Below are 25,668 nucleotides of genomic sequence, written 5' to 3' on the forward strand. Positions count from 1 at the left end.
AAAATACACTCACATTATGACACTGAAGACCAAGAGAAAAAATAGCTTCATTTGTCAACTTAGGTGAACTATCAAGTATATTAGAGTCGATAACGGTTCTAGAATCTCTTCCTTTTTCATTTTCAGTGAAATTTACTTGGCGTGTTGAAAATGCCTGCCTTTTTATTTATTTGTAATATTCATACAGATGATGTGAATGTTGTTTTAACTATCAGCTGTCTGTTTTTGTTTGTCCAAAATTTTGTTCCTTATAAAGATTGATGAGAAATACTTTTGCTTATTAGCGAATTTCCCTATAGGGAAGTAGCTATTACCCTTATATATATATGTGTGTCTGTGAACACGATAACTTGAGTAATTTTTATCCGATTTTGATGGAATTTGGTTTGAAGGTGTAAGGCGGGATAAACTTGAATGAGTTCGCGATCCAGCATGATCGGACCATGGGAACAGGGTTTTATGGGGGGTTTTATGGGGTAAAAATTGGTTTTTCTCACTTTTGACCCTCAAAACACAAAATTTCCCAATTTTTCTCTAAACCTTCTTAAAGAGCTTAAAAAACAAACAATTCAGTATATCAAAGTGTTTTTGTACGGTTATTGGTTACGGAGAAAACTAAAAAAATGGTAAATTTAAAATTCCCATGTTATTCTTATGGAGAATATTGCCAAATGTTGTAGTTTGCTTGTTTATGGATATATTTTAATCAAACTTGGCAAATTTATTTATTTTATAGTAAGCTATCAATATTTTACTAAAAACACACTTTATTAGTTTCCTTTGTAGCAGCATACCTAGGTACTCGTTAAACCTAATGTTATTTAAATAGATCAATTGAAAATCAATTCAGCCAAATGGAAATTCGCTTAGACGGCAGGTTTGCTGCGGCGGGGGTATTTTTATAGTTTAAATTCGTTTTTCGTCGTAGATATACTTAGATTATCCCTAAACACCTTGGGAGAATAATTCAAGAGGTTATGGTCGCCAGCATCGTTTTATGTACATAACAGTGTTGGGAAATCTAGTCTACTACGTACACGGTAAGAACAATTTATTCTGACGTAATTTTCTGTCTCAAGAGTATTATTTCTTTGGTATATCTTTTGATCGAGTTCATCCAGCTCTACAAATGGAATATGTGAAGGGTATAAAACCATTGACAGGAGCAGAAGATTGGCCGACGTGGAAAGATCGAGTGTTGGACGTTCTAGAGTTGTTCGACGCGGTTGATATCGTCGAGGGAAAGAGAGAAAAGCCTACCCTCTCTGAGCCTTCGACTAAAGACGAAAAGGAAGAACTTGAGAAATTCAACAAGTCCACGACTCAGGCAAAAATAGTCATTTCTCAGTGCGTTAGTGATGATCTACATCATCGTATTTCCGGAAGATTATCAGCTAAGGAAGCGTGGGACATTTTAGTCGAGCAGTTCGATAACAAGGCAGAAGACCAGTTGTTTCGTCAGTGTTTGAATTTCTTCAGTATGGAATGGGATGATACCGAGGATGCCCCAACCGTGCTTTCAAGATTGAAGAATCAAAACCGCAAAATTTGCAGCTGGCCTCAAAACGCGTAACATCCAAACAGTCGAAGATTTTCTTGAGCTCCTGTTTGTGTCAAAAGTGTTACACATTTTGCCAAAGCGTTTTGAATCGTTCAAGTCTAGCTACTTACTTATGAAGGCAAACGAGAGCAAGAAACTTGAAGATGTTTCATCTGCATTGATCCTTCATGAGTGTAATGTTGCTCCTACGTCAAAAGCTGGTGACATTCTTAGTGCCACAAACAGCGGTGGTCAGAAGAATAGGAAACCAAAAGGCAACACTTCATGCAAATACTGTTCGGGGAAAGGTCATTGGATTCGCCAGTGTTCTAAATGGAAAGCTGACGGCAAGCCTGCGTATCCAGCTCGAGCTAACGGCATTATCACTAGCTCAAAAACTAGTGACACTGATGGAAACATAGGAAAGTCATTGAACACCACCAAGAAAAAGTAATAGAAATTATGTTTTTTTATTATTTTTTATATATAATGGTTATTATGGACAACCTTTTGCGGCTATAAGTAAGGCTTATAGTCATATAGATGATGTGAATGTTGTTTTAACTATCAGCTGTCTGTTTTTGTTTGTAAAAAATTTTGTTCCTTATAAAGATTGATGAGAAATACTTTATTTGCTTATTTTTATAGTTTAAATTCGTTTTTCGTTGTAGATATACTTAGATTAGGCCTATCCCTAAACACCTCCACTTGGGAGAATAATTCAAGATGGGGGTTGTATGTTCCTTTTCCATGTCCACCAATTTTTTGTTTTGAAAATCCGTTCTAATTTTAATTTTGCAAACTTTTGCCAAGTGACCTTTTGTATCACAATTATTACATATTGCATTTCTAAATGTACATTGTTTCCTAAAATGGTTACCACCACAAGAATAGCATAAATAGTTTGAATTTGTAATTAGAACCTCTCCATTGTTCTCATAATCGGAAAATGAAATCTGATTTTTCTTTGCTGAAGTGGTAAAAACTGAACTTAATGTTCTAGCGAATTCAAGTACAGTATTGAAATCTGTGTAATCTTTCTAAAGTAAATTAGCTCTAATAGAATCTTCATTTATGCCCATTATGAAGGATGTAATGAGAGCATCTTGATAAAAGTCACCAGGGAAATCATAACTGCTGGCTAATTCTTTTAAGTTACTTGCAAAAGTGGACAAAGATTCATCACCTTGCTTCAGTGAAAAGAATTTGACTCTTTCAGCAACTTTAAACTTTACTGGCTTGAAATGCTTTACCAAAAGTTCATAAAGTTGTTCATAAGTGAATTCACAAATATCTTTTGGCTTGCAAATAGTTACCAATGTTTTAAGAACTGTACTATCCAGACAGTCAATGAATAAACATCTTTTAATATCATCATTTGTAATATTGCCCAAACATAAATTTGCCTTGAATTTAATATTCCAAACATCAATGTCGAATTAGGGTTAAATTGTTCACATCTAGGTTGACTTACCAACATAGGATTATTAAGAGTTGCTGGTAATGTATCTTCAGACAATATAATGAATTAGACTGTGGAATTGAATAGGCCTAAACTATCTTGCACTCTTAAGTTTTCAATAAAATCATCCTCCTCGCCAGTTTTATGTTTGAAGTAAATACATAAATTGATAGGTAAATTAGTTTAATAAAATATAACTGAACTTATTAATGAGTCAAAACTAGAAACAAAAACAATAATAATAACAACTTAAAAATCAGCTGCAGTTAAACAATTTTAAAAACATCAGTAAGTTTAATGAACAATAGATTGACTAAGTAACAGAATTCCAAGCAGGGTTTAGACAAGGTTATTCAACAGTGGATAATATCTTTAATCTTTATTCTATTCTAAGTTTACAGCTTAATGTTAAGAGGGGAAAGGTGTTGCATTTTGTGTGGATTTTTCTTCGGCTTTCGACACAATAGATAGGTGTAACGGCCTAGCCGTTTATACTCCTAATAATTAAATTCTAATCGACTGCTCAGGAGATATGATAATTAAATAAGGAATTAATTGGCAAGGTAGGAGTAACTGCCAAATTTGTATAAATGGCCTGGTTTGGTGTTAACATCGACTATCACACCTTTATCAATACATTAGTAGGTATCAATAATTAATCAATATGATCATCGTCCAAACCAGTGTGTGGTGAGTGCAAACAGCTTGGACAATGATTTGTTTTTTTTTTAAATAGTTTAAATTTAGTTTTTGTTTACTCTAATGAGTTTCCATAGTTACCTAACAGTTCATAGTTCATTCCTGGTTTTTATAATTCATACACTTATGTTTTTGTCATGCTTATTAAATTCTATTTTCTATCAGTTTCTTGAATAATTTTATCATAAAAGTAACAAAAATAGTTAAAGAAGAACCTACTTCTTCAGTGGTGACCCCGACGTGATTATTTCTTACCAAAATTTAGCAAAATTACAATACAATGTCTACTACTCAAGACTCTAGAACGAATTACTGTGAAGATTCCACAATTTTGGCCACCAGATGCTGAGCTGTGGTTTGCGCAGGTCGAGACCCAATTCTCCTTGGCTCGGATCACATCAGATGAAACCAAATTCTTCTATGTTTGTGGAAACCTTGATGCTAAATACGCTGCTGAAGTGAGAGACATCCTCACAAGACCACCAGCCGAGGGAAAATACGAAAAACTGAAAACAGAATTGATTCAACGCCTAAGCTCTTCACAGGAACAGAAGACCAGACGTCTCCTAGAACATGAAGAAATGGGAGACCGTAAGCCCTCGCAGTTCCTCAGACATCTTCGCGCTTTGGCTGGTACCGTTGTACCTGTCACTGTGCTGAAAACTCTGTGGTTGAGTCGTCTGCCTTCATCCACTCAAGCCATTTTAGCAAAACAAAAGTCGTCTGAGCTTGATGCACTAGCCGAGTTGGCTGACGCCGTGCTTGAAATTAGTCCGCGACATCAAGTTACAGAAGCAGCTGTCCCTACTAACAGTCCCAACTCCATAGAAGCAATGATGGAGCGACTGACGATCCTGATGACATCTAAAATGGGTGAAATCGTAAGCACTCTTCAGCACGACATTTCAACTATCAAAGAAGATCTGCGGAGTGATGTTGCCAAACCGATCATTGGAGTTGACTTTCTTCATCATTATGATCTATTAGTGGATGTTCGGCGTCAGTGTTTGATTGATCAGGTAACCTCTCTCGTTTCCATGGGTCGCGCAACATGCTCCAATTTGGTAAGTGGTATTAAAGCAATAAATGCAAACCAACCAAATGTCTACATGCAGCTCCTCCAATCATATGCGTCCCTTATTCCACCGGCAGGTAAACCTTCTGTCCCTGTCAAACACCAAACAGAACACCATATCCAGACAACCCCAGGACCACCAGTCTTTAGCAAACCCCGTCGTCTAGCCCCGGACAAGTTAAAGCTAGCCAAAAAAAGAATTTGAGATTATGGTCCAGTTAGGTAGGTATAGCTAGACCTTCTTCTAGCAGCTGGTCATCCCCTCTTCATATGGTTCCCAAAAAAGGAGACGAATGGAGACCATGTGGAGACTATAGAGCCCTAAATGCCAGGACCATTCCTGATCGCTATACCCTATTCCTCACATTCAGGACTTTTCTCTAAATTTGCATGGTAAAAAAGTTTTCTCTACTATAGATCTTGTTCGTTCTTACCACCAGATCCCTGTAGCTCCTGATGACGTTCATAAGACTGCTATAACAACACCTTTTGGTCTTTTCAAATTTCCTTTCATGTCTTTTGGACTTTGCAATGCTGCCCAAACCTTTCAACGTTTCATTGATGGTGTACTCAGTGGCCTAGACTTCTGTTACGCTTACATTGATGACATTCTCGTAGCTTCAGAATCCGAAGAACAACACCTCATTCACTTACGACAACTTTATTTTGACCGCCTATCCTCTTTCGGAGTCTTTGTCAACCCAAGTAAGTGCATCCTAGGAGTTCCCATGGTTAGTTTTCTCGGATATCAAGTTTCCGGAGAAGGGATAAAACCCTTACCTGAAAAAGTGAAAGCTCTTGACTGTTACCCCAAACCAAAGACTGCAAAGGAATTAAGAAGATTCGCTGGTATGCTAAACTTTTATCGTAGATTCCTACCCCATTCAGCGTCTCAGCAGAGCTCACTTAACGACCTTCTGAAAGCCAATCTAAAAGGTAATATGCCTATTAATTGGACTACAGAAAGTGAACAAGCTTTTGAAGCTTGTAAAAGAAGCCTCAGTGAAGCCGTTATGTTGTCTCACCCTGTACCGAATGCCTCACTTGCAATTTTCTGCGATTCATCAGACTATGCTGTAGGAAGTGTATTGCAACAAAAGGTAGGACAAAACTGGCAACCACTATCTTTCTTTTCCAAAAAGTTAAGTCCAACTCAACAGAAATACAGTACTTATGACAGAGAACTAACATCAATTTATCTTGCCATTAAGTATTTCAAACATATGCTAGAAGAAAGACAATTCATCATTTTTACAGATCACAAGCCTCTGCCTTTGCTTTCCGTCAAAAACCTGATAAGTGTTCTCCAAGACAGTTCCGTCACTTGGAATATATTGGACAGTTCTCAACTGACATTCGCCACGTTTCTGGACAAGAAAACGCGGTTGCAGATACCTTCTCTAGTATAGAAGAAGTCACTGTCTCCTTGAACTTCCAGGCTTTGGCAGAGTCTCAAGCTCAGGATGAAGAACTACAACACTATCTAGAAACGGAATCCAACCTAAAACTCAAGCAAGTGCTGCTACCAGGAACGAAAGTCTCGCTTTATTGTGATGTATCTACTTCAAAACCTTGTCCTTTAGTCACAAAACAATTTAGAAAAAATGTTTTTTACAGCTTGCACAACCTGTCTCATTCCGGAATAAAGGCATCCACAAAACTGGTTAGCCAACGTTTTGTTTGGCCTTCAATGAAATCGGACTGTCGTTCTATGGCTCGCTCCTGCCAGAAGTCAAAGATAACACGTCATAGTTCAACCCCAGTTGGTACGTTTGTTCCACCATCTTCTAGATTCGAACACATCCATATTGATCTAGTTGGCCCATTACCTGTTTCGGAAGGTTACAGGTATTGTTTGACTTGTGTTGACAGATTTACACGTTGGCCTGAAGCTGTTCCACTTGAGAACATAGAAGCTGAAACTGTAGCTCGTGCATTATTCACCAACTGGATTTCAAGGTTTGGAACGCCACTGCGATTGCGAATAACCACAGATCAAGGTCGACAATTTGAATCCTCTCTTTTCCAGCAGCTAACACAGTTAACTGAATCAACACGTCTTCGAACGACTGCCTATCACCCTGCTGCCAATGGACTCGTTGAACGCCTTCATCGACAACTCAAGGCAGCCATAAGGTGTCACACAACAGATCGTTTTGGAGCGAAGTATTGCCAGTGATTCCTGATGGGGATCAGAGCTGTGTGGCGCGAAGATATGCAAGCTTCCTCTGCAGAACTCGTTTAGGTCAACCTCTGCGACTCCCTGGAGAGTTTATGACACCCAGCCAAGATGGACATCAACTGGATCCACCAAACTTCGTAAAGAGCAAGAGCTTACGTCAGCACTTCAGCAATCTGCGTCCAGTTAGTGGAACTAGACATGGTGAGAAGAAGCCATTCGTTTTTAAGGACCTCGCTATATGCACACAATATGTCTTTGTGCGGACTGAAATCCCCAAGAGAGCTCTCGAACCCCCATACTCTGGCCCTTACCCTATTATCAGCAGAACCACCAAGACTGCCGTTGTGGTGATTAAAGGCTTTAATGTCGGTATCGATGGATCGACTCAAACCGGCATACTTTTGGACCGAATACAAGAACGGATGTGCACCAAATAGGACAGAAAGCAACAAATCAACCATGGATGATCCTAATTATACCAAAAGCAACCACCCAAGACAAGTTAAAGCGAATTAAAACCTGCGATTAAGACAAAATCTGGAAGACATGTACACGTTCCTGTACGGTTTCAAGTATCATGATTTACTTAGGTTAAATCATAAGCAGGGGGGTACTGTGGTGAGCGGTAGGGCACACGGGAGGGACTAAGGCTAACATATCTTGTAGTGTCAGCGTTCGCCGCTAGAACCACTAAGTTGAAAAAATTGTATTTTATTTTTTATTTTTAGTTATAAAATTCACTTTTTAACTATAAAATATTGTTTTAAAATTATAAAATAAATTTTTGATTTTTAAAATAAAACTGTCATAACATAACATAACACTTCATTTATGGTGCTAGCATTTAAGTATGTGTTATTTTAAATTTGTGCTTATATATAGATACGAGTAGGGTTTTATTTGAATTTGTAAAGATGTGCGGACAAAGGGAAGGTAGCGAGCGTTTCGTCAAATACATTTTCAGACAAAATTTAAGGGGAAAGATGTTTGAATGCAAATAACTTAAAAAGTTAGCTGTGAATTGGCTTTAATTAATCCGGTAATTAATTGGTTTACCATGTACCGATAGTTTGTGACACTTTTAAGTAAAGGGGGGGTTCAATAATACCAAGACATGTTGGCTGGAGTAGCGCGCGGTCATTGCACCAGATGAGTTGTACAGAGGTGTATAGTCAATGGTTGTACACTGGGCGGTGCGACGTGTTGTTGTGCTGAGTCGGCGTGACCTTGCAGTCAGCCGCAAGTACACACTGGATCAGCTGTGAGGAAAGTCAGCTGTTCTCATATTACTCCACTACAGTATGACATACGCATCTACTGTTGCCATTGTATGTTGGTAATGTGGAAGTTTAATTGAAGGCCTGGGGGCAGGCCTCCGTCTGAGTTGGGGAGAATGTGACGGTCAGGAAGTTATTGACCATATTTTTTTATTGTTATTATGGATAACATCCCAAAGCCCAGTATTTGATATCGACATTGGTAAGATGGGCAATCGTGTCGCAACTCCGCTAGTCAGCATTGTCTTGCAATTTATTTGGGGTTTTGTTGAGTGTCACAAAGTATTGGGTACATCGATTGCTACATCACGTTCGGTTGTTTGGATCGTGGCATGGAATGCATGGCCTGATTGTTTTGCTGACATGAGGTGTCATCATTCTGTGTGACGTGTGGGACCTCCGAACCTGGGGTAGTCAGTCAGAGTCAGAGTGAGAGTCGAGATCGAGGTGTCGGTGAGCCGCGGTGATGCGCTACCCTTCCCTTCCCCGCGGGTGGGCATGTCCGTCTATTTTAGTATTTTGATAATTATTTAAGTTCTCCAAACATGTTCAATTTTAAATAGTTTAACCCAAATCGTCTGTATTACCAACCGTTAGCAACTTATCAAAGAAGTCTTTTTGTTCATTTAACACTCGGCCCGTAATAAATTAAACACTGAATTTTCTACTAGCTGCATTTGTTTATTGAGTTTCTACCCTTCCCGTGCGCGGTCGTTACACTATGAGCTGAACAAGGAATAAATTTGGCAAGGTCGTTCAGCTGGCATATATGAGCTTGGACACCTTCATATTTTCCAGCCATATTTGCACCGTTATCGAAGCCTTGCCCCCGACAGTTCTGGATATCTAAGCCGTCGTTCATCAGCTTGTCCAATATTTCTTCAGATAAACCTCTTCCAGTTTTCTGATGACTTATGATAAAGTCAACAAAGCTTTCTTCTATTACACACTCTCCATCCACAATTTTTACATATCTAATTATTTGACTCATCTGCTCTGAGCGTGCTGTATCCGGGGTGCAGTCAAACATAATTGAGAAGTACTTGGCATTTTTGATATCTTGCAATATTTCAGACCTAACCTTTTTACCTAAAATCTCAATAACCTCGTTCTGGATCTTTGGAGAGAAATAGCTTGGGACATATTTTCCAATTTTTACATTAGCTATATGCTCATTTAGCTGAGGATTGGAGTGACTAATGAGTTCCAGAGTACTTAAAAAAACACCACAATCTTTGTCATTTATAGAGTCAGAACCCCCCCTCAATGGTAAGTTATTCCAGGCACAATGAAGAATTACATCTACGATACACTTGAGAACACTGCGCCACTTTTCAGCTTCTGCTTTTATGCATTTTTGGTTCTCTGCGTCAATTGTACGTCCAGTTTGCAATCGGGTAGCTAGTTCTTTCCAATCGCCATATGCTTGTAGGTGAGATGCTGAAATTTCGTGATTGTGAAGTGTTGGATTGAGGTGTTTTCAATCATTAAACCACTTTTTTACATCCGAGAAAGCTGACTTATCGTCTTTAAATAAAAGACAAGGGAAGCAAAACAGTGTATCCTTAGATTGGCTATACAACAACCATTGCCTTTGTACAGTTTCACCATTTCTTATAGTTTTAAAAAACCAATTGCGGGAAAAGTGCCTTCCATCATCTGTACAGGAAAATTTAAAGCTTTTTAAGTCAACAGTTTGAGGACCTCTGGATGAAGTGAAGCGTGAGAGTGAGATCTGATGGATGAAGTGAAGCGATGTACGCAATACGGTTTAGGCCTACATAGGCTAAGTAGAGTATAAAGGCTTAGCGCTGAAAGTGGCACTGGGACTGGACTGAGTGGACTGGCGTGTGGATGAGAACTGGCAAGTGACAGGCTTGCAAATCAAACAATAATACGCCCAGCGTTGCCAACTTATAATTATTAACTTTAAAACGAAAATAGTGTCATGCTTACCACCGGGCCTTGTGAGAACGTCCCTGCGCCCATTTTTCTGTACAACTACAATGGTTGACATTGTAATAATTGTTAATAAATCAATAAATGACATTAACAAACATAAAATAATTTCATATAACCGTTATTATACCATAACATAAGTGTAATATAAAACGTCAATTTCTATTTTTTTCATCTAGCTCATAAAAAAAAGTAAAATTTGTCTCTCTTTCCCATTTTGCGTTCTTACCCAACCGGCGCCCATTTTGTGCCCTTGTCTAACCTGCGCCCTTGGCAGGGGCCACCATCGCCACAGCCTAGGTACGGCCCTGGATGGCGGTTGCCGAATTGGCAGACGCAAACGCCAGCATTTGAGGGTTGGATGGGTTAACTGCAGGCTGAGACGGAGGGGGAAGTAACAAAGTGTTTTAAATGCCTTGATTTCGGCCATCCCTCCAGAAACTGCGAAGGGCCCGACCGAGGACCGAGGCAAGAACTGCCTTCGATGCGGGGAGGTGGGTCACACTCGTAGGGACTGCAAAGTCGAGTCCTAATTCCTTTGTAAGGAGAAAGGCCTCAATGATAAAAACGCTAAACATATAGCTGGGTCTGGACAGTGCAGTGCATTGCACGCTTCACTTCAACAAGCGAAAGCCCAACCACGAAGATAAGGATCCTTCAGTGCAATGTAGATCGATCCAGGACGACTTCTCAGTCAGCTTGCCCTCGAACACGGTGTTGAGGTGCTTTTGGTCAGCGAACAGTACCAGTAACGGAATGGGGGCCCATCTTTTTGGTTCCCCGATACACTTGGTGCTGCTGCGTTCTGGGCTCCTAATACAACAAAGGTGCAGGTGAGGAGTCTCGCGAAGTCCCGAGGATTCGTTTGGGCCCGGTGCAGGGATGTCACATACTATAGTGTATACCTCACCCCCAACGAGGCTATCCGTGACTTCCGAGAAAAGATAGACCACCTTGAAGAGAGCGTGCACGATACCACCGGGCACGTCGTCGTGGCGGGGAATTTCAATGCTAGGGCTGTCGAGCGGGGATTTACTCTCACCAATTCCCAGGGGAAGTACATCCTGGACTTTGCTGCCAGGGCTGGACTCGTTGCCATCAACGAGGGCAACACGCCAACTTTCTCCGGCGTCCCGGAATGAGGGGAACGATTCCAGACATCACTCTTGCATCTGAGTCCCTCTTGCCGAGGATAAGAGCCTGGAGAGTCCTGGAGGATTATACGGCCAGTGATCACCAGTACATCATTTTCGATGTCCTGGATGGTCATCAGAGACAAGCTACCGTGTCTCGGCTGGGGCCCGTTCGGTGGAACACCAAAAAGCTGGATGTCGCCATGAAATTCATCGAAGTCATACTACGGGGAGAACCGGTGTACCTACTGCATCTGGCGTGGCTCACGCAGAGACATCAGTTACATATTTGATGGGGCTGATAGTCTCGGCCTGCGATGAGTCAATGCCTTGCAGGAGATCCCGGTGCGATAAGCGACCTGTGTACTGGTGGAAAACCGAGATTGCAGAATTGCGTCGGACAGCATTGAGAGCCAGACAACTTGCTACCAGGGCCAGAGAACCCGAAGAAAGACGTCTTAAGTCGGATGCTTACAAGGTAGCTAGGAAGTCTCTTCGCCTGGCCATCAACCGGAGCAAACGCAGTTGCTGGGAGAAATTAAGGGACGATGTTGATTCCGATCCGTGGGGCCTGGGATACAATATTGTAACCAAGAAGCTTGGCACGCGCTCTATGGAGAAGATAGTAAAGTCCCTTTCCCGACTCACACACTGCGCCCATTGCGGGAGATCGGAAGGGTGGACGACGTACCGCTGTTCAGGCTTGGGGAGTTGGAGGCGGCCATTCCTTCCCTGAAGAACAACAAGGCTCCTGGACCAGATTGGATACCTGGTGAGGCCCTTAAGAAAGTCTTTTTAGTAAATCCCTAAATCCTTTTGAGCAGAAGAGACTTTTTTGTATGTTGGTCACGGCTGGGAAAGTTTTTGAAAAGTTTATCAGTTCCCGACTGAATTCAGCTGTGGTTGCTGCGGGGAATCTGTCTCCTCGTCAGTACGGCTTAAGGAAGGGACGGTCTACGGTCGACGCTATTGAGGAGGTAAAGCGAGCCATAATGAGAGCTGAGGATTATAACAACTATTCTCGTTGAATTGTGCTGCTTGTGACACTTGATGTGCGAAACGCTCCGCGAGGTGGTGTGATATGCTGGACGTTCTGGAACATACCCTCCCCTCCCTTAGCATTTTAGTATTGCAGATACATTAATGTAACTGCCACAAACGGTTCCAACACTCCGCACTGCCAGCCTTTGTACTATACATACTTCCTTCGCAACTTCCTACGTTGTGGACCTATTCCCCTCTTCCAATAGCATTTTAGTATTTTAGATACAATTATCTAACTGCCATAAACTTTTCCCACACTCCGCACTTCTCACTATTAGGCCTAATACTTCCTACGTCGTGGACCTGTTTAAGTTTGCCATTTATGAGATTGATCCATGAATGTGATTCAACCTACGAATGATAATTGTTTATGATATGTGTTGTTTGTTATTATCTTATTTAGCTACGTAGGCTAAATCAAATCTGTTAAATACTGAACCTAAGAAAGAATATGTTTTATCTATGACTGTACCTATTCGATCAGTGGTCGTTTCCAAATTACAACTTAAATGTAAGCCTATATATATATGTAAACCTGTCTCTGTATTATTTGATCAGTTGTCATCATCCGATTTTTTTTGTTTGTACTGTGTTTAGGTCGTGGCTTGATTTGAACATATGCTATGATTCTTTGTTTTGTTTACATTTACGTTGTTATTTTGTAACCATCATGGCAACCTATAAGACCAATGTTAAAATTTAAAAACTTTGAGTTACTTTAAAACTATATAGGCATTATCAAAAATTGAAATTGGTTACGTCTAAACCATCCAAAAATTTGACAAAGCTACCTTGGTAAGTTTGGCTCAAATATGTTCAGCCGTTATTGAGATTAGTTAAGTGTTATAAAGGTTGCATTGAAGTTCAGTGGCGTAACAGAAAGGCCCGCAGGGCCCGCAATGCGGGGGGGGGGGGGGGGGCCGCGGACCGGTGAGGGGGAAACGGTGAGCAGAGAGGCCCGTGAGACAAGTGGGGCCGAAAAATTTGAGTTCATTCTTATTTAAATGTATTATCATTCATTCTGTAATTGTATTGAACAAGTTATAACATTGATATTATTAATAATATGTTGTTTTCAGTTATCGTTTAATTTTGTTAGGCCTCTTCAGTGATAACGAACTAGGGTAACAGATTTAACGTGTTATAACGTGGGTCTTTGATTACATATTATGCAATCTTACTTTCGTCACCGAGAAATATTTTACTTCTCGGTGATTTCGTACACTGCTTATGTCGTCTGCACAAATTTTTTTACTTTCTCCCCTATACCATAGTATATGGAGAAAGTATTGTTTTCGTCAAAATTTTCGAGTTTGAGTTTTGAGTGGATATATTCGTTTTGGGTCCCCCTGGACCCAAAAAAGTGGTTTTCGAAGTGATGTCTGTGTGTGCGTGTGTGTGTGTGTGTGTGTGTGTGTCTGTGTGTCTGGATGTGTACAGAGCTAGAGACTACACCTGTGGTCCGATTTCGATGAAATTTGGTATGTAGGTTCTAATCCATGGTATCTCCAGGCGTTTTTTCATTTTTTTGAAATTTTTATTTTTAATGGGGATTTTCCCATAAAAACCCATAAAAAACCGGAAAAATCGGATTTTCTCAAAAATGGCCCGAACGATTTTGATAAAAATTTAGTATGTTGTAGCCCTTTAAATTCTGAATAAAATGGTAGAAATCCCATATCTGTAAAAATTACGGTTCAAAAGTTATGGTCAAATATGTTATTTTCCCATAAAAACCCCATAAATTAACAAAAAATAGGATTTTAGAAAAAAATCCGGAAGGATGGGAGGGGTCTTATTTTAAAGGTCTTGACGTGAATTTTGAGGGAAAACTATTCATTTTTCTTATTTTTTTACCATAAATTCGCAACAGAATAAAACCATAGACTAACCAACACAAGTAGACTTCTCATCCCATTGTAAATTTTGAAGCACGTTTTTCGTGTCTAGTTCATGTACGTGACACAAAGGCGCTAGTGTCGATGAAACTTGTTTCCATTATTTTAGGGTTAATTTCTTGATTTGTGCCTTACTGATTGGTTATATAACTAGGGGACAAGTTATTGTTTATGATTATCGTATTATTTGGTTAAACGAGGTTTTAAATGGTTGTAATAACGGGAAACAAATTGTAAACAAAACACGACCTCTACATAAACCGTACATGAACTAACAATAAAATTGTCTTCAGCTGTTCCATAAGGATGAGAAATCTACTAAGGGAGTATGTTTTATCTATGATAAAACTTTTCCCATTAAAACAACATGGGGTTTAATTTGTTTACATCTTTTGAAATTAAAACAGCTGTGCCACAGATTTGAAAACAGTGATCAATACACACATTTGGTTTACTTTTAGCCAGTCAACTATGAAATGTATACTATAATAAAACTGAAATATTGAAGATTAGTCGGAAAAACGTCTGCATTCTTTGTTTATATTTAAATCATATACTCAAGTTTCATTTTTTCATGCTTTTACGTTATTGTCGTGTTAAAGGAATAAACGACATAGAATAAATATTCTGTATAAATAATCAAAGAGTCGAAATTAAATCTAACTTCTGTTTTGTTTTTATTTTTAAATCATATGTTCAAGTTTATTTTTAATGATGTTGTTTTCTTTATATTTCTACACATTTTAAGGTTAAGGTTGTGTAAATATATACAACTAAAATGACCTATAAATGTTATTGGTTCTAAAATGGTGTATTTGCATTCTTTCGTAAGTAAATTTTGGTATGTAGGCTGCTGGATATATATTATTTTCATTATAAGTACTGTAATTAATATGAACGCCAGGGGAATACCACAAAGGCGGGGAACTGTTCATGGAATGACAGTGCGCGTAGGAGAGCAAGAGTAGATAATGACGAACTTAATCAAGATATGTTACAACCCCTTTTTAGGAGACCCATGGTAGACGAGAGAAATGTAAAGATCCATGATGCAGGATTATTGGACCAAGAGTGCATTCAATGTAGTGCTCTTCATTTTAGAGAAGAACTAACGAATAATCATTTTATGACATGTTGCCATAACGGACTTATTAACCTTCCTCAGTCAAAAACTAATGTAGAACTTAAAAGTTTGTTTGAAGAGAGCCCACAACTGTATAAATTCATTCGACAATGCAACAGTGCGATGGCTTTTGCTTATTTTTCAGCCAGTAAGAAAGATATTCCAGGAAAAGGACCATACTGTTTCAAAATTCAAGGACAGATTTATCGTTCAATCTCAGATTTGCTGCCTCAACATGATGAAGACCCCGTGTATGGCCAATTGTACATTATTGACACATCAACAGCAACAGAAATTCGTCAAAGGCGTCGAGAAAATAGCGACTTAAAACCTGAAATATTGTCAAAACTAGCTGAAATTCTATTAGAAAATCCATTTGCACAAATTTACAAAAGAGCTTCGGAAGAAATGGTTGTACAAGGTGACAGTGAATTAGAACTTATAGGTTTGTAGACAGGATAAATATGGATCGTCGTAGGTATAATAAGCCTACTGCAGATGAAATTGCAGGCGTCTTCAATTCATCTGAAGGCGAACCTCCAATGAATTTTTAAAATTCCAAACAGGGAAGCTTTTATTTATCCTCATTAACCACAAGACCAAAGCTACCTTAGTAAACCAGTATTCACAAACAATTATATGTTTGCTGCCTTTTCATGTTAAACCACTGGGGTGATTCAAATTATTTATTGAAAATGACATCAACAAAAGCAAACAAAGAAGAACAACAAACTGGTTTTTACACAAAAGATATGGTGTAGGGATGCCTATTCTGACACATAGATAATGTTATTCTGAGTTTGTTTAAATACTGGTATTGCAAAAAGTTGTTTTACATTTGAGCTTTTTAGGGACTTATGTCCCTACAAGCCACTAGTATTGATATTATGATGTAGTGATGTAACACTTTCATCAAACCACGACCGAAATTCTTAACACACCCTTTAATGGAACATAACCCATGATTTAATATTTTAATTTTTAATTTAATATTTTTTCATAATTTATTTACCACTCTTTTTATGATTAATCTGTTTGATCATTGTATCGGTGGTCCAAAAATAACTCTGGGGGAGGGGGAGGGCGTTTGATTATGTTGTATCGGTGGTCTAAAAATAACAAATGAAAGGGGGGGCCCAAAAAATAAGTTTGCAGGGGGGCCCGTAAACATTTTTTACGCCACTGTTGCTCTTGATCCCAAAGAGCTTCGCTTCGCTCAGCTCAATGAAAACTACTATTGTGTGTGTGTTCTAAAGTTCAATAATACAACCTGTTTAAGTTCCACAAACAAATGATCTTTTGTTAAAAATGTGATGATACTAACGTGTAAAAAATCTAAAATATTTGGATCCGTAAGTGAATGTTTTGGCAACTTCTCATGAAGTGGTTCTATTGAGTCCGGCTGGGGTAATGAAATTCCAGCAAAAAATTCATTTGTCTTGAATAGATGCATATGTCTTGGCGTTAGGTCACCTGTAACAAAAAATAAAAAATGTTTGCTTATCTTCCTAAATATAATCATGCCCCTTTGTTATATTTTCCCCCATCTTGTTATACCTTCAAGCTCCCGATGAACACACAGTTAGGATTCGTAAAATGTTAGTAAGCTTGGCAAGTATCCAATCATCACCTTTTAAAACCACTACATAGGTTCATCAGTTTCCAATTTTACAGTGGATATTAACGAGTTTATAGGATAAAAATTGTAAACAGATTATATGAATATTCTCTAAAATAAATTGATAGTGTATTTTAGTTCAAGAAATGAAGAATAAATGATGAAAAACTAGACTATTTTTTTATTACAGTGTTGCCAAACTCACCGAGTGTTCTTCGTATGAGGTAAAGTTGATCAACATCAGACTTGCCAGGCCAGAGTGCTTCACCTCGCACCAACTCAGCAAACACACAACCTGAAACATCCATCATACTGTAATGCAACTGTACAACAACCGCTACTTAGTACACTACTTGTAGCAGAATAGTTTAGTGCCCGGCTTCAAATCTGAAGGTCACTGGTTTGATGCTATAAGCTAGATCGTTACTGGACCCAGATGCTATGCTATTAGTCATTGGGCTATCAATTCATGGTGCGACCTAACAAAACAGTTGAGGTTAGATAGTAACAAGGCCAGGGATTAGATACAAATTAATTTCCTCACAAAAAACTTTTAATGATAAACACAAAATACCCCCGCTGCAGCAAACCTGCAGACCAAGCGAATTTCCATTAGCCTGATTGGATTTACACTAAATTGCCTCCTTAAAATATAACATTTATTCCCTATTTAAATAGAATTAGTTTAACGAGTACTTAGGTTTGCTGCAACAGGGAGGGTAAACAAGTGTGTGTTTTCTTAATGTTAATAGTTTAGTAAGAAATGAATGTATTTTCCAGATATGATTAAAATATCTTCATAAACAAGCAAACTACAACAGTTTACTTATTCTCCATAAGAATAACATGGGAATTTAAAATTTACAATTCTTTGGAATTTTCTCTGTAACCATTAGGCGCATAATAACGCTTCAATATACTAAATTATTTGTTTTTTAAGCTCAACAAAATGGATTGGAGGGAAATTGTGAAATTTTGTGTTTTTAGGGTCACAAATGGGAAAACCTATTTTTACCCCATAAAACCCCCCATAAACCCCCGTTGCCATAGTCCGATCATGCTGGTTCGCGAACTCGTTCGAATAAATGTAGGGTTACACGTTTATAACAAATTTAATCAAAATCGGATAATTTTTGCTCGAGTTATCGTGCTAACAGACACACACACACACGCACACACACACACATACACGCCATCCCTATACTTGTGTGGACGTGGGTTTTTAACCAAACTATGTGGACATCAAGGCACACGGCTGAAAAAAATATCCTAGGATCTTTCTAACCTCAAATTGACGATGAAGAAAAGAACACTCCTTGTTTATTGGTCTAAATGTAGTAAAAAAAATCATGAAAATTGTGTGGACGTCCCCACAGTTAATGCAAGAGTCGGTCATGTCCCCACAGGTAATGCAAAAGCTAGTACACATGTCCACACAGATAATGCAAATGTTGACACAATCGAGTGTTATTTCGTTTGAAAGTGTTAATGTCCACACAGTTTGGAAATTTCACTGGTTGCATTTTGACAGTACCTATATTTAGGTTGTCTCCAGACTTCTTTATAAATAATTCGTTGTATATTCGTCATATCCAAATTGCTATGTATCATAAGAAATAACTCTATTTACGTTTTAATTTATTGTAAAAAATATTTAATAAGTGAGAAATTCAGTTTCTTGTCAGATAAAAATATCAGACCAAAAAACCAATGTCATCATAAAGATATAGCTGGAGAACTATCGATATTTTTCAGTGATGCAATCGATTTGGTTCGATATTACTAATATAATTTAAATACTATTATATAATTTAATATTATATATAAATATTATATAATTTGAGATAAATATTTTATAATATAATTTAATACTAATATTTTACAATATTGATTTATTAATTAATATTAGTTGAATGGTTGAATATAATATTAATATTATATAATTTAAATACTTTTTTATTTAATTTTTCTTTATTTGTTTTTTACTAAATCTATGACACCAGTTGACTTTGTCTCTGAACAGAAAGCCTTTTCAGATGAAGTACTCCATTCAGTTTGAAATTTGACTATAGATTGACTATGTTAAACTGTAGCTCTGTTAGCGCCTATAACCCATGATAGTGTAAATAAATTAATGCAGGCAGGAAAAAGATGTTTCTCTACAGAATCAGTGACCGATAGTAGCCTACAAAGAAATAATATCATATGAATTACGTTTTCCTCTTTATATAAGATACATTACCTGTACTTGTAGTCAGTTAGCGTCCATAATCAACGGCAGTTAAAAAGGTTTAATGAGAATAAATAAAGCATATACCCGTATTAACATTACTGGCGGACAGTACAGAAATGTACTATAATTAATTAACTAACTTATACTGTCGGCATGGCACTTAATGATAACCTAAAAACACTTCGGCTATCTTGCTATCTAGATGGTGGCGTGTTTTCGGGGTAGCATCTCGACAATACCCTATTAGAGGAGAGTTTCAAATTTTGTTCTATCCTCTCAGTTTTCTTATTGTAATTCACTTTATTATTGAATACTTTTTCATGTATTTTTAAAATGTGTTATGTCCGTAAGAATTTTTGGAAAACAGAATCTATCGGAAAGAAAATCAGCCGTTTGCTAGTTTGCAGTTCGTAAGCTGTTTTTTAGGTTACATGTGAGACAACAACGTTAGATAAACATCATATATATTAAAACGTGACATGGTTTTTTTATTTCGCGATTATGAATCAACCACTCGACAGATTTTCATGATTTTTGTGTTGAAAGAAAGATCATTTTGGGGACTAGGGAATGTCAAAGCCATAATTTTAGTTTAGGGTCCCAGTTTTAGAAATTAAGTTTTATTTTAAAACGTTTTTATTAGGTCGCTTTCTTGTCCGCTACAAATTTTGCAACCGATTTTATACTAACTTCCCGATGAGCTAGGGACTTGAAACTTGAAACATATCTCACAAATGGAAGACAATGCAATATTATACAATTTAATTTTCATATTTCCCTAGGGCTACGCCCCATGGGCTTGTTTTTATTAAATCGATTTCTTGCAAATTTTGATACTTCCCGATGAGCTAGAGACTTGAAATTTGAAACATAGCTCACAAATGGATGACATTGCAATATTATATCATTTAATTTTCATATTTCCTTTCGGGCTACGCCCCATGGGCTTGTTTTTATTAGCTCGCTTTCCTACAAATTTTGATATCAATTTTAAACGATGTAACCGATAAGCTAGAGACTTGAAATTTGAAACATAGCTCACAAATGCATGACAATGCGATATTATATCATTTAATTTTCATATTTCACTTGGGCTACGCCCCATGGGCTTCCAAATTTTTCATGTTTACATTTTGAAAGGATGTAAATATATCAACTAATTTAAGTCAGCTGTAAATACTTAAATTTGACAGTTCAAAAAGCAGAGGTCAAGAGGTACAGGTTCTGCTCCCAAGAGATTCTTTATACAAACAAACATTTCAAAATAAAGATAAACAAACTGATTGCAGATATAAAGGAGTTTGTTAATAATGTCATTTGTTATTTATTTAGTATTCTATAAAGTAAACAATAAGTCAAATAGATTGATATATTTATAGTTAGTAGGTAGGCCATACATGCAATCTAATACATAATTATATGCAAAGAAACTCAAATAAACCTTAGATTTCCCACATGCCTCTGTCTTAATCTGATATAGACGCTTGAAATAGATTTAACATGCACACACATTAAAACTAAAAAGTATAAAATAATTTATAAATAAAAAACTTTTTTAAACAAACGTTTTTAAACGCCCTAAAAACTAGAAAATAATTTACAAATAATTTATAAATATGTTGAGAGAGTATAAATACTTGTACGATTTAAAACGAAAAACGTGGGGTGCATGCAATAGATAGTTTACAATTACCTTCACCTACTGAACTAATGTATTATTATCAATTAATTGCATGCACCCAACGTTTTTCATTTTAAATCGTACAAGTATTTATACTCTCACAACATATTTATAAATTATTTGTAAATTATTTTCTAGTTTTTAGGGCGTTTAAAAACGTTTGTTTAAAAAAGTTTTTTATTTATAAATTATTTTTAAGTCTAGCAGCCGATGCTAACATTCTAAACTAGCTTTTGGTATAATATAATTTGTCATAACAGCTGTAAACATTCAGTGTTTATGACACAAATTCGGCATTTGGATAAAAATCAAAGACATACTTACGGTTGACTTATTTATACTATGTGTAATGCTATTGATACGTTCAATTCTTCGGTAAGAGGATGACAGATTAATTAAATATACATAGTAAAATACTAGATGCTCTAATTTATTTTTTTAAGCAGTCTTTAAAATTTTATGTTCGTTTTATTGCAATAAAATTTGTTTTAACTAACAGCTGGTTGAATATAAAAATATTCTTCAAAACTATCAGGTTAGTTTATTATTCTGTTATTTTGCCATTGATTGTAGGAAATAAGTAAGATTCTATAACCACTGATGTATACAAATCGAGGCTCTGGTCCTGTGAGTTTTCGAAGGAAAGCTTATGCAAATTATTTTCCAGTTTGACTGTTTGAGGAAAGAATAGGAAATTAACAATGTTTACATGTTTTGATTCATCTTGGCAGCTTTTTGTTTACAGTAAATGTTTAACCGCTTGAACTTTGCTTGGATTAGAAATGGACATATTGATATAACTTCAGTTTTAGTTGAACACTCAATTCCCGTATGTAGGACGGGCCAACAGCTCGCTAAACCTAATATATGTTTATTTAACAAGACTTACTGCGCATATAAGAATTAAATTTTTATTAATTTTCTTATATTTGTATTCTAGAATGGTGTATTTCACCTTCCTAAGATATTATGTCGTGGCCCCTAGATCACCATATTTTAGCGTGTGTAAATTTCTTCAATGAGGCGTTCTCAAATTTAGCATCTACACTCACAAAATCCGTACTCTAATGGATCTTAAGGACGCAATTAACCAGAAAGTAAAGACAATTAACGATGGCCATTAAATTCTGGGACTTGTAATGGAAGAATTGAATAAGACAGACAGAGATAAATTCTGTACTGACTAATTTTGTCACAACTGAAATCTAACTTAGTGCATATAATCAACCATCTTAGTACAACCAGACAAAGACCAAAAACCTATTCAGTCTTGTGGGTTCGTGCACACTATCCTGTTATGTTGTTCGGTTGTTTAGAATCTACTAGAAATGTTTGATGTTGATAAGTTTATGGAACATGTTCACGGCCAGCTATCACTGTGGGACAAACAGGCATAATAATATTCTGATAGGATAGAATAGAATTCCTAAAATGTGTGTTCATTTTTGTTATCTGAGGCCTCATGATCTGAATAAGCTCATCGAATGACTGGGCTGACATACGATAGTATAAACAAACTTTTGTCTCGTGTTTCCTGATTTTATTGTAAAACGTACGAAAACGTTCGCCTGCATCACGTTCACGACAAAAAGAATGAACCCAATGACTTCTGTTATTTGTTCTTAGTAAACCACTTGCTTCCATTACACACGCTAGTTTTATTGATAGTATAAAAGGATTACCTTATCCAACCACAGTTGCTGGTATGACAACTAGTTTCGTTCCTTAGAACTTCGTCAGGTCATTGTATGCAACCATATCATCTATGAATACATTGTGGTATGTCAAAAGATTAAAATACTGTCAAAATCACAATAGTCAAAACTAGTCATGTTGATCAAATGGTTAAATTAGAATAAAGAGTGATAAAACTGGTTAAAACTGTAAAGCCTGGCCAGCACCGTCTATTCACTGTCACTGACTAAATAAAACTGGAGTTTTATTTAGTCAGTGATCTTGCAAATAGTTTTTTTACTTATTAAATACTATATGTATCATTGAATAATATATATGTAACATTTAAATATGACAATAATTTATTATATCACACATATTTATTATGAATGAATGAATGAGTTATATATTTATTCCAAAAATTATTTACAAAAAATGTTACGCAATTATTTAATGGAGAAGAAAAAACACGTGCAATTAAATGAATAAATTAAATTAACATCTGCAGCATTTATGTTCAACAAAACGTACACATTTTTAGGGAATAAGCCGACATGGGCTGCGAGCCTGAGCGTCGACTTTGGCCTGTGCGTCCAAACTATGTAATTATTTGATGAAATAGAAAAAAAAAATAAAAGAAGATAGGTGAAGATATAAGCTAAATGGAATTACAAGAACATGGTGAAGAAGAATGGTGAAATAAATAACTTTAAAAAATATTAGATGGCAAAAAAAAAGTTAAAAAAATATATTTGTATAAATAAATAAATATATTATATAATGATAATTATGCTATGTTGAACCAAATTGTAAGAATTATTAAATAGTTTATTAGTTATTCATTTATTATAAAATGTTGTACAAGGAGTCAATTCTATATCAGGAGATGGGAAGCCAAACTATCAAGTTCCATTACTAGTAGCCACCAGCAGCTTTCCTTGTTCACCAAAAAGTCTGTAGGAGCGCCACTAGTCAGACATGACAAAGTCCACACAGTTAATGTATTTCCTGTAAAAATTGTGTGGACGGGTGTGATGTCCACATAAGCGACTAGGTCCACACAGTCTGGTCACATTCACACTCATGTCCCCACAGCTTATGCAGCACGAAAGCACACACACACACACACACACACACACACACACACACACACACACACACACACACACACATATATATATATATATATATATATGAATTTAAACGGATGGTGTTTTTGGCCTCTAGAGACCTCAAAACGAAAAAGTAAATCGGTCCCGGGTCCAGGTCTTACCATGAGTACCACGGTAATAGCTTTTTCCCCATATGGGAAGTTCGCTAAAAACTGAACCTTACTGTACAGAACTATGAATGTGTTTGTAAAATGTATGCTTACCAATCGCCCAGACATCTACAGGAGGTCCATAAAGTGTGTCTCCCACAAGAAGTTCAGGTGCTCGGTACCATCTAGTTGCTACGTAGTCTGTGTAGTTTTCACCAGGACCTGTAAAATTATATGAACATTTACATTATAGAGCAAAGGAAAACTTTTTTTGAGGGGGGGCTCCTTGGATATATATATATATATATATATATATATACATTAAAATAACCTAGAAACACAGCAGTAAGCATCGTAACAAGAAAACTATTCGTTTGACCATCCTGAAATGTCCCTGTTAACAAGGTATTGCGACGAGATTTTCTGCACTGGGAAAATATAGTATTAAAAGTGCAGAAGTCGCAACCGTTTGCCGGGGATAGCTCAGCCTACAATGGCTGGGTAAAGTTCCAGGGTCTGCGACAAGGTCAGGGAAACCACTAGGCTAAAAGCCGGGTCTAACCGGTATAGGACTGGCTCATACACGGGCACTGTGAACAAGTCAAAAACAAGTCACCAAAACAAACGTGCAATAATCACTACCAGGCCTACGCCGATTCTCCACACTCCTAGGGGGTCGTTGCTGACTACGCAACTCGGGCTTCGTCCTAACTATCCAATAGTTAAGCCCAGAGTGCCTAAAACACGGTGAGTTACACGACGACTTGCCAATAAAAACCACAACGCGTGTTATCACCAGGCGGGGTCTACTAGGCCACTATAATCCAATACACAACTCTAATGCCCAAGCTAAGAATCAAACAGTTCACTCAATAATCGTACCACATAATAATATACAAGTACACTATGGGTAGAGTGACTACACCACTAGTAGCTGGTCTCAATAAATACCAAGCCAAACAAGCAAAGTTAAATGGCAATTGCACTATTAAAATATTGAGCTACTTAGTAGCAGATAAATAAATATTAAATACGTTCCAAACACTAGATAAATATATTATCTGATAGCCGGTACTCCGCTACCCAAGCTACCGAGATAACGTGTTGGACTACCAAACAAGCTGTTCAGGTTAAATTAAAATACTGTAATCAAATGAATAAACAATAACAACCCTACTACTGCTACTGCTACTACCAACTTTATGTTACTTAGCTGGGCTTCTGTTAATAGGCTAATAAAACTAGCTACTAGCCTACTGGCCTCGTGCTTCCAACTACGCACGCTAAATCGTGCAGCCTAGGTTTGTCGGGCCTCAGAGTTATTAGTAATATAACTAACTCTAGGTACAACGCAAAATAATATCTACTACAGTCAATTAAATTATATTATTTGCGCTCTAGCACCTGCCCAGAACCGTCGGGAATATAAATTAATATTATTCCTGACTAATAAATCCTAACTACCGTCAGGCTTTGACCAGCACGGTTACAACTCTAACTCTCGCAATCAAATCAGAGATGAGTGTTTTAGTAACAACTTTCAACTCTTAAACCAAAAAGTAAGGAACGTCGTCCACTCACCGATAGTGGGTCTGTACCCAACTTACACAAACACTCGGCGCGATCACACCACCAACGTTCTCCGACACCACTGTCACGTTCACTCCTCTCTACGTACACCACCGACGTATCAGCCAGACACCAACACTCTTCACTGCACGGGATCCACCACTCGAATGTCTGTCCTAGGCTATCCTGAGAAACTAGGATATCCCAGGCTTATCGGCACTGATAAGCCGGGTCAAAGGG

General features: G+C 37.3%; 1 protein-coding gene across 3 annotated transcripts in view; it reads right to left on the minus strand.

Moving 5' to 3' along the window:
- Nucleotides 1-25,668, minus strand: part of LOC128984318 (cyclin-dependent kinase-like 4) — a 163,276-nt gene that overhangs the window by 19,947 nt on the left and 117,661 nt on the right. For all 3 annotated transcript variants that reach the window (XM_054403638.1, XM_054403628.1, XM_054403632.1), the window contains exons 4-6: nt 23,974-24,081; nt 17,216-17,305; nt 16,717-16,865 (exon numbers count right to left, since the gene is read on the minus strand). In XM_054403638.1, coding sequence (XP_054259613.1) covers nt 16,717-16,865; nt 17,216-17,305; nt 23,974-24,081 — 347 coding nt within the window. The remainder of the gene's footprint in view (nt 1-16,716; nt 16,866-17,215; nt 17,306-23,973; nt 24,082-25,668) is intronic.

This window comes from Macrosteles quadrilineatus, unplaced genomic scaffold (assembly GCF_028750875.1).
Source record: "Macrosteles quadrilineatus isolate MER2022 unplaced genomic scaffold, UCM_ALF_1.0 Scaffold_1__1_contigs__length_201487025, whole genome shotgun sequence".
In the NCBI taxonomy this organism is placed as follows: domain Eukaryota; kingdom Metazoa; phylum Arthropoda; class Insecta; order Hemiptera; family Cicadellidae; genus Macrosteles; species Macrosteles quadrilineatus.